The sequence below is a fragment of the Grammomys surdaster genome, unplaced genomic scaffold, assembly GCF_004785775.1.
Source record: "Grammomys surdaster isolate TR1022 unplaced genomic scaffold, NIH_TR_1.0 126109, whole genome shotgun sequence".
NCBI classification, from domain to species: Eukaryota; Metazoa; Chordata; class Mammalia; order Rodentia; family Muridae; genus Grammomys; species Grammomys surdaster.
In genome coordinates, this window is record NW_021620917.1 from 2,054,020 (window position 1) to 2,064,185 (window position 10,166).

The window sequence follows — 10,166 nt, forward strand, 5'->3', positions numbered from 1 at the left end:
GAGTTTGAGAGTTTGAGGCCAACCTGGTCTACCGAGTGAGTTCCAGGACAGCCAGGGCTACACAGAGAAACCCTGTCTCGAAAAACAAAAACAAAACAAAACAAAAAAGACCACAAAGCCCCACATTTACATGGGAGAAAAGAAAGAAAATTCAAGATATTTAATTGCAGGCTGTGTTCACCAGTAAGGTGACACCTGCTGGAGACCTTGATGAAGTGTAGCCTACTCTGGATGCCAGATGGGTCTCTGTATGTACCAGTCTTTCAGGTCACACCTGCTCATTCTGTGTTCCCAACACTGTAAAGGCCTTGAATACAATATATTCAGAAAGGTGGTTGGTTTTTTTTTTTCTAAAAGGAAAAAATATTGAGAAGCTGGGGTAGGAAGTAAAGCAAACAGGAAAAGGGAGCTTTGAGGCTTGTGGTTAGAGATGAAACATTTTTTCCTCAAAGGGAACCTGTTTTTCAGAGGCGTCAAGAATAGTTCTTAGAGGACCTGGGGGCACTCAGACAAAGCATCACCCCACAGGGACCGTCTCAGTGCTATGTTTAGAAGCAGCTCCTCTCACCCCAGGCCTGCCTATCATGACAACAGCCTTTTTATCCTCAAGGATAAAACACTAGCCACCGCTCCCCACAGGGAGGATGTTCAAAGCTGTACACAGAGATAGCAGGAGCAAGGGGCATGAAATCAGCAGAATCTGACTCAGATGGGGACACATTGTGATTCCTGCAGTGGAAGATGCTGGGACTGTTGGGACGGGTCCCAGTGGTGTCAGGAAGACACAGGTGCCACTGTCTAGGGTACCTGCTGGGTTGTCAGGGCCACTGCCGAGTTCCTTCTAGGACACAGAAAGGCCCGGCACAGTCCAGTGGTTCTCCCGCACCGACCCAAGACAGCCTTCACTTTCTATCAAAAGTGCTAGAAAATTCCAGTTTCTGTGTTGGCTGTGGTTGTGTGTGCCTGCCATTCAAAACAAAGTTAGGCTGAGACAGGAGGTTCAAAAGCCCAAGGCCACCCGGGTATAATTTGGTGGGACTTTAATTTTGTTTTGGTATAATTTGGTGGGACTTTAATTTTGTTTTGTTTTAAAAAAGGTCTAGCTACGTAGCCCTGCTTGGCCCGGAACTCTTATAAACTCTGACTCAAAGAGACCTGCCTCTGCCTCCTCAGTGCCGCGATTACAGTCATGGGCCACTATCCCTAGCCGAGATCTTAGTTTTGGAAAGAAATTTTAAAAAATATATTAGCTTTTCTATCCATGCACATACAAGAAATCCGAATTAAACTCATCGGATCACAACAAACAAACACACCCACAAGAATCAAATAAAGGTCACGAAAATGGGACGGGGGTTTGGTGAAATGAAGGGAATCGGTAGATGAGGGTAGTCCGACAAGATTCATTGTACATATGTATGTAGTAAGCTGTCAAGTAATAATAAAAGTAGGAAGGAAGAGAGATGAGAGGAAAAGGGAGGGAATCAGAAAGACGGTAAAAGAGAAAGAAAAGAGAAAGAAAACCTACGATGGTACGAAACAAAACACAATTCGCTTGCAAAACGAGAGACCAAACCCAGTAGTTTCCGGCTTTCCCGCTACTATTTCCGTCGGAAGTCGTCTTTATCGCGGGCACTGATGACGCCACGGACGCGCCGGAAGTCTCGGGGAGTGCTCGGCGGGGGTCAGCTGGCAGCGGCTGACAGTTGGCTGGGCTTGGGGTAAGGCAGCTGCAGGAGGCTCTGTGACTCCCCAGCTGGGCGGCCGTCGTCGGGACCCCATGTTTGAGCCTCCCAGTTAGGTGTGAGACCACAGCCCTCTCCGAGCCCCCTGCATCCCGCTTCCTGTGTCTTCCTCTCCCAGTCTGCTGTCCGCCTGGTCCTCATTCCAGGTTCTGGACGCAGTTATGGTCTCCCAACTTGCTACAGAGCCTTCCTTATCTCCTCTGAGCCTGATGCATCCGGGATCCGGTTGTGGGATGGGATCCATTCACCACTACCCTTCCCTGGTCTCTCACAGCTGCAGAGTCTGTGAGCGCAAGTATGCAAGGGCCTTGAATAATGTATCTCGAAAGTGTCCAGCAAGGGGAGACTATCGGGTACCTGCCTCATGTGGGCAACCTCACCCTGAGTCTGGACCCCGGTGTGGGCGCCTCAGAGATAGGCATAGTGACAGTGACAGCTATAGGGATGGTAGACCACAAACTAGTGGACTTTTACATTTTCTTCCCAGCTGAGCGGCAGTGCAGCGTCCCCTACTTCCAAACACCCTTCACAATGCATTCCGTCACTGACACTTATCCAGCACTGTGTAAGCGTTCCACTTGATTGTCTCCGCAGCTAGTTCCAGCCTCCTGGAACAACCATGTCGCCAGTTTTGCGAATGCCAAATTCATGGCGCTGCCCAAGCAGAGCTGCTATCTGAATTCAACGTGGATGTGGCAAAGGGGAATGACCGCTAAGTGCCGCTGGAAGTGTCCGACCTAGAGAAATATGTAGACGGGAGATCTGTTTCCTTGTGAGAATGACCTTTTTTGTTTGTTTACTCTTTTTAATAGTTTCTGTTTTGATTCTCTGAGTTGGAATTTTAGCCCAAAATCCTGCCTGGTAAAGCCAATGTCAGCATTTCTAGTTCTTTAACATGGGCTTTTTATATTTCTTCATTCTGGTTCTCGTGGGTGATGGGTGACATTATGGCCACTGACCTGTTTAATATACCCGAGTTTGGGTGTGGGACCCTGACAACCTTTAGGAGTTGTCCATTCTGATAAGGCCAGCAGGTTCTTTGGCAGGACTTTATCAGTATTTATGTGAAAATTTAAGGAAGTAAAAGGGTTTGTTGCTGGGTCTGGTGGTGCACCTCTGGAATTCCAACACTTGGGAAGCTGAGGCAGAAGAATTCTGAGTTTCAAGCTAGCCTGAGTCACATAGTCAGACCCTGTCTCAGCAAACAAGGGGTTGATGGGCTGGGAGCTCACTCAGTGGGTGAGTGCTTACTGTGCAAGCATGAAGTCCCGAGTTTGGATCCTCAGTACCAACCTGAGTGTGGCTTAATGCCTGTCAGCCTAGCCACAAAACAGTGAACTCCAGATCTGAGCTCCAGATCCCAAAGCTGTGGTTCTCAGCCTTCCTAATGCTGAACCCGATACTACAGTTCTTCATGCTGTGGGGACCTCCAACCATACAGTTATTCTCCTTGCTACTTCATAAGTGTAATTTTGCTTCTGTTACGAATCATAATGTAAACATCTGAGTTTCTGGATGGTTTTAGGTGACCTGTGTGAAAAGGTCATTTGACCTCCAAAGGGGTAGTGAGCCACAGGTTGAGAACCGTTGCCTTAGGGGACTGTGATGGAGAATATGTGACATCCTCCTCATGCCTGCACACGTTCGCCTGCAAGCACCGCCCCCACCAAATGTCACACACTAAAGTAGTCATATGCGTGGTGGGATGGTAGTACGGGTCTATAATCCCAGCACAGGGGAAGAGGGAACAGTAGGCTCTGTTGGGCTTGCTGGCCAGCCGGTCTAGCTGAGCATGTGAGCTACAGGTTCAGAGAGGGAGCATGTTTCAAAAGATGTGGTAAAGGGCTGGGGTGGTGGCTCTGTGATAGATTGCTTGGCCAGCATACATGACATGAAGTCCTAGGTTCAGTTCTCAATATTGATGTGGGTAGGGTGGGAAGGAACCCACTAGACTTGAGGTTGCCTTGACCAATACTTTGGAATGGAGAGCTAGCTTAGTGAAGTATTTGTCTTGCAAGTGTGAAGACCAGAGTTCAAATCCCCAGAACATATGCAGAAGCCCGATGCTGATGTAGAGGTTTGTGTCTATGTAACTGCAGTTTTCCCACTGTGAAATGGGAGAGTCTTCAGAAACACACAGTCCGCCTAGCCTGGCAGACACCATGGACAACAGACAAGAAACCCTGTCTCAGACAAGGTGGAGGGTGAGGACTACCACCAGAGGTTGTCTTCTGACTGACACATACACATGCTAGGGATACCCACACTCAGACAAACACACACACAAGGGACTTCTCAAGAACTAAAAGTAGGTCTGGGCATGGCCACACACACCTTTAATCCTAGCACTTACGATGCAGAGGAAGGTGGATCTCCGTTGAGGCCAGCTTGGTCTATGTAGTGAGACCTTATCTCAAACAACAGCAAAAATAATAACCAAGCCCCAGCGCTAGTGAGACGTCTCAGTGGGTGAGAGCATCTGCTGCGCCTGAAGAGCCTGTGTTTGATCCCCAGGACTCACATGGTGGAAGGAGAGAAACAGCTACAAAAAGTTTTCCCCAACACACACACACACACACACACACACACATACACACACACACACACACTCCTGTGGTACTCACATATGCACAGAGACAAATAAATACAGTGTAATTTAAAATAAAGTGCAGCATGATTGAGGAAGATACCCTATCTCAACCTCTGGCTCAAACTCACGTGAACATGTCCATGCTCAGCTCTAGACACACATGCACACACAGACATGTACACACACTGCCTACAGACAAACTAATGAAGGGATTTGTTGCCCCAAAGGCAGACCTCAGTGTTCATCTTGAGGATGGCCTAAGGCCCACCCACTGGTCCGGGTGTGACTCTCAACTGCAGGAGTGAACCCAGTGCGGGATACATGCTGGGGATAAATCCCTCAACAGCAGCTGCTCGTGCTGTCCCTCATGCTGTCCCTTCCTCGCAGCCTCCAGCATGGACTTCCTGAGTCTCTTCTTGCTCTACGTGGCCTTCTTATTGATTTCTGTTGTCATGATCTGCATCGTCACAAGAAACCAGCGTTTGAGAGCCGCGGTCCTGGGAGGAGCACAGGTAGCCCTGGTCCCTGGGTACTGCCGATGTTTGAATACTGTGCTAGGTGCTAGTCCGAAAGGCTCACCGGACCAGGTATTGTGAGTCTTGTCTTTAATCCCGGCACTTGGGAAGCTGAGACTTCAAGGTCTGTTGGGGCTACACTGTAAGAGCCTGTGTCCAGACAGATGAAAGGTTATCTTGTTATTTTGCTTTGAGATAGGTGGAATTGTCAAGGTTGGCTTTTTAAACAGTGTGTACTGTATTTGGGCGTGGATGTGACTAGTGTTCGCCTAGACTTGCTTGCAGCATGTGTGAACCCGGGAGGAGGACTGGTGTGACCAGGAAGCTGAGCATCTAGCTGTCTGTCTCCTCTCCACACCGTCCCATCCATCTTCCCTTGGGGATCAAAGACAGATGGGGCAAGTAGCCATGAAGAGGTTGACCTGGGAGGGACCTGGGGATCTGGAGGCAGACCTTGAGCATGGAGTAGAACCCAGGGTAAGGAAAGGCAGGGTCCACAGCACCCTCTGCCCACTCCCTTTTCTCCAAAGACGCTGACAGACACACTCTTTGCAGTGTAGGAATGGAGACATTGTCTACACCTGGTAAATCCTAGCACTTAGGAAGCTGAGACAGGAGGGTCATGAATGCCAGGCCAGCTCAGGTTATGTAATGAGACTGTTTCAAACACAGAGTGGAGCCGAGGAGACGGCTGAACAGTTACAGTGCTTGCCATGCAACCACCAGAAGGACTGGATGACAGGGAAGCAATCCAGGAGAATAAATGGAGCACACAAACATGGGGGGGGGGATGGTGGCCAACCTGTACTGCAGTACTTGGGAGGCAGTGACAGGAGGTCTGTAGTGCAGGCTGGCTGGCTAGGCTAGCCACACAGGGAGCTCTGGCTTCAGGTGCCTGAGCTGTCAGGGAAGCTGTCTGACTCGAGCACATGCCTGTGCTAATGTGTGGACACAGGTGCACCACACACACAGGCACCGCAAACATGAGCAAGCTTACCCGGTTCCTTATTCTCGTAGCTTGCTTCTCTGCCACTTGAAGAGACTATGGTAGACTCTCCGCCGTTGCATGTGGAGAGGCTCAGTGTGTGAGTGAGGGGTGAGGTGAGATTGACCCTTCTCCTGTGATTTCAGGTGTGCTCCTGTGTAATCCCACAGTGCCTCCAGAGGGCCGTGCAGACGTCTCTTCACCAGCTCTTCCACACACGGTATTTGTGGCTCAGGATTCTCACACGGCCACCCTCAGCCTGGGTGATTCATTGTTGCCATTCTATAGCTTGTGGGAGCACCTGGTGGTTTCCAGCACAGGAAAGGGGAGGATGCTGGAAGTTTGGGGAGTGCTGGGTTTGGAATCTCTCCTTATAGGTGATTTACCATTGTCTATGGGTGTTGAAGGGGACTAGTTTTACTTTTCACTTACTGATTGGCTGTGGTGCTGGGGGCTGAGCTGGAGACGCCGTGCATGGCTGGCATGCTCTGTTCAGCCACTGAAGTCTGTTCCTACACCAACATGGCCAGCTGTTATGTTGAGATGTGGTCTTATTCTACGGCTCAGGCTGGTTTGGAACTGACTACATAGACTAGACTGGCCACAACTCATGACAGTCCTCTCGCCCAGCCTCCCAAGTGCTGGCATCATAGTCACAAGCTGCTTGCCTACTGCTGTCATGTCTGCTTTGAAGTAAAGATGCTTACAAAGTAGCAAAGTATTGTATGTCTGTAAATATATTCGAAATGTGCTTCCATTTTTCATTTAATTATTATTTTAAAAATGTATGTGTTTGTGTCTGAGTGTATGAGCACCATACATGTGTGGGAGCTAACAGAGGTCAGAAGATGACATAAGGTCCTTAGGACTAGAGTGACAGATGGTTGTAGACTGCCATGTGGGTTCTGGGACCTGAACTTAGTCCCCTGTGAGAGCAAGTGCTCTAACCACTGATCCATCTCCTCAGCCCCAGTTACAACTACTGCTCCTACCGCCTCCACTCCTACAGCCTCCACTGCCACCACCACTACCACTGCCACCACCACCACTATTGATAGGGTCTCACGATGTAGCTCTTGCTAGCCTAGAACTTTCTATGTAGAACTCAGAGATCTGTCTGCCCTTGCCTCTTGAGTGCTGGGATTAAAGATGTCTAGCACCATGCCTGGCTTTTATCTTGTTTCTGAGACAGAGCCTTACTATGTAGCCCTGCCTAGCCTGGTTCTTTCTGGATAGCCTAGGCTGAAGTCAAACTCAAGACAAACCTGCCTCTGCCTTGGTACTGGGGTTACAGGCATGTGCTACCACATGTTCCCCGGATTCATGTGACTCGTCCTGGAACAGCCGGTGCATAAGCACGTGTGCTTCTTGCAGCCACCCCACCTTCATTGTCTTGCACCTGCTCCTGCAAGGCCTGGTTTATGCGGAATACACCTTCGAAGTCTTTGGCTACTGCCAGGAGCTGGAGTTGTCTCTGCCTTGCCTTCTCCTGCCCTATCTGCTGCTGAGTGTCAACCTGCTGTTCTTCACCCTGACTTGCACTGCCAATCCTGGTAAGTCAGGAGCCAGAGCCGAAACAGCGCAAGCCTTGTGCTCATGATGTCAGTTATGGCACTGCTCCCTAGGAGATGGCAGAAGACCCCTCTGTTACATTTCCACTGTCTTTGAATTTTGAATGCTTTCCAATTTTATTTTTGGTCTTTGATCCGTGGGTTATTTAAAATGTTGTAATATATACAGCAGTGTGAGACCTTCTAATCTAGGTTGTTTGTTTTGAGGCCAGGCTGTGTCTCAGGCTGACCATGAACCTGGGAGCTTCCCACCTCCAAAATGCTGGGTCACGGGCACTCACCACCACACTGGCTTCAGTGCACTGTTTAGGTTTGACCCGGTCAAAATTTCATCTGTCTACGGAGAGCTTCGGGCACTGTGACACAGTTTCCTTTTTGTTTCTATTTAATTATGTGCTGCTTTCTGTGTGTGTGCTGTGTTCATGGACATGTGGGAGCCAGAGGCTGGGAGTGCACGTGTGATCGTGCGTGTGTAATTCCTGTGTGCGTTCTCTCTCTCTCTCTCTCTCTCTCTCTCTCTCTCTCTCTCTCTCACACACACACACACACACACACACACACACACACACACACACACAGAGAAATCCACCTGTCTCTGCCTCCCAAGTGCTGGGATTAAAGGCGTGCGCCACCACCACCCGGCTGCTGCTGCCGCTGCTGCTGCTTCTGCTGCTTCTCCTTCTCCTTCTTCTTCTTCTCCTTCTCCTTTTTTTTTTTTAAAAAAAAAAAAAAAACAGAGTTTCTCTGTGTAGCCCTAGCTGTTCTGGAACTCACTTTGTAGATCAGGCTGGCCTCGAACTCAGAAATTTATCTGCCTCTACCACCCAAGTGCCAGGATTCACACTACAATATGGATGAACCATGAAATGTTCTGCTGGATTTTGGAAGTCAGCACTCAAAGTTGTAGATTATATTTCTCCATTTCTGATACTTTCCCTTCTCTCTTGTAATGGTGCTGGGATTGAATGGAGGGCCCACTGAGTGCTGCTGACACTGCTAGGCCACTGTATTACTTCCCGGCCAGAGGCTCCGTTCCTGTGAGCGTTAGAGAGGAACTGGGAGTGGCCGATGGCTGCACAGCTCTGTGCCTGTCAGCCACAGAGCCCAGTGCACCTTAAATCGGTTCACATCAAGTGACAAACTTACAAATAAACAAGACAAAGTTCTAGCCGGGCAGTGGTGGTGCACGCCTTTAATCCCAGCACTTGGGAGGCAGAGGCAGGCGGATTTCTGAGTTCCAGGCCAGCCTGGTCTACAGAGTGAGTTCCAGGACAGCCAGGGCTACACAGAGAAACCCTGTCTCGAAAAAACAGAACAAAACAAAACAAAGCAAAAATCGGTTCACATCTGTAATCATTTGGGAGGCTGGGGCAGAAGAATTGCCTCAAGTTCAGGGCCAGCCTGAGCTACAGTGTGAAACTGTCTTAAGAAACCAAGTACAGAGCCAGTGATATGGCTCAGTGGTAAAGGCACAAGTCTGGCAACTGAATTTGACCCCTAAAACCTACATGTCGGTTGATGCAGAGACCTGACCCCACATAGTTGTTCTCAGACACATGGTACTGAAGAAATAAAAGAGGTGACGTGGACTCCTGCCTTAGCACCCAATACTCCTGTCAGTTACTCAGCGTGAGGGAGGGACTGCTGTGTGGGCGAAGTGCTTCTATGCAAGCACAAGGACCCGGCTTCAATCTCCAGAACATGGAGAAAAGGTGGGGGCTGGAACAGTGGCTCCCTTACCGGGTGTAGAGACAGGAGGAACCCTCAAGCCTTTTGGCTAACCAGTGTGTCCCAATTTCTGAACTCTAAAAGGGAGTGAGAATCTGTCTCAAAAAAAGAAAAATGTCTAACAACGTGGAGGTTGGCCTTGAACTTGCACACACATGCTCACCACGCATCGACCCCACACATGAACACCACAGAAGAGAAAGTATGTTTCTTAAAATAGTCATCGCAGCGGTTTCAGCTGCATTGTGCTAGTTTGGGTTTGTGGCCTGGTCAAGCACACTGCTTGCAAATGATGTTCCTCCCTTCTCTCTCTCAGGCACCATCACTAAAGCAAACGAGTCATTACTTCTGCAAGTCTATACATTCGATGATGTGATGTTTCCAAAGAACTCGAGGTGCTCCACTTGTGGTTTAAGGAAGCCAGCCCGCTCCAAGCACTGCAGTAAGTGTGGCTCCCAGGGCTCTGCAACCTGCCCTCCCTGACATGCACCAGCCTGTCAAACACACCATGTTGGCATTCTCCAAGGTTTCCAACAGCTGTACCCAGCACCGACATATCTTCCTTCACCCAGCCACACAGACTGGCAGAACACTGCACTGAAGTGGGGTCAGAGGGTGGAGAGCGCACATCTAACAAGTGCAAGGCCTGGGCTCCTCCCCAGCTCCAGGGAAAAGGAAACGGGTTGACTGAGAGTGTCCACATCAAGTATTGGACTCTGTCATGTGCCACCTCCATGTTTATAGTGAACAAAAGAGTTTTGTACAAGTCAAAAGCCACTAAATCTGCTAATGTCCAGACACTACCTTTTCAGATTTTTCTTGTCCCCAGTTGGTATTTAGTGACTATAATAGTTACACTCTGCAGTTCTGTTTAAGATACACACGTGTGTGTGTGCATGTGTGTGTTATATGTGTGTAGTTGTCTGGCATGTGCATGTGTGTATGTGTGTGTAGTTGTCTGGCATGTGTGTATGTCTGGGTAGTTGTCTGGCATGTGTGTGTATGTCTGGGTAGTTGTCTGGCATGTGTGTG

At 49.2% G+C, this 10,166-nt stretch overlaps 1 protein-coding gene across 5 annotated transcripts in view; it reads left to right on the forward strand.

Moving 5' to 3' along the window:
* The first annotated feature begins 1,643 nt into the window (after window positions 1-1,643).
* Window positions 1,644-10,166, forward strand: part of Zdhhc4 (zinc finger DHHC-type containing 4) — a 20,027-nt gene continuing 11,504 nt past the window's right edge. The window contains exons 1-6 of one of the 5 annotated variants that reach the window (XM_028756138.1): window positions 1,644-1,721; window positions 2,340-2,517; window positions 4,723-4,847; window positions 5,982-6,055; window positions 7,210-7,388; window positions 9,451-9,576. In XM_028756138.1, the coding sequence (XP_028611971.1) occupies window positions 4,731-4,847; window positions 5,982-6,055; window positions 7,210-7,388; window positions 9,451-9,576 (496 nt within the window). In that variant the 5' untranslated portion in view covers window positions 1,644-1,721; window positions 2,340-2,517; window positions 4,723-4,730. Of the gene's footprint in view, window positions 1,802-2,339; window positions 2,518-4,722; window positions 4,848-5,981; window positions 6,099-7,209; window positions 7,389-9,450; window positions 9,577-10,166 lie in introns of those variants that run through there. The other 4 variants (XM_028756139.1, XM_028756140.1, XM_028756141.1 and 1 more) reach the window with 4 other exon arrangements.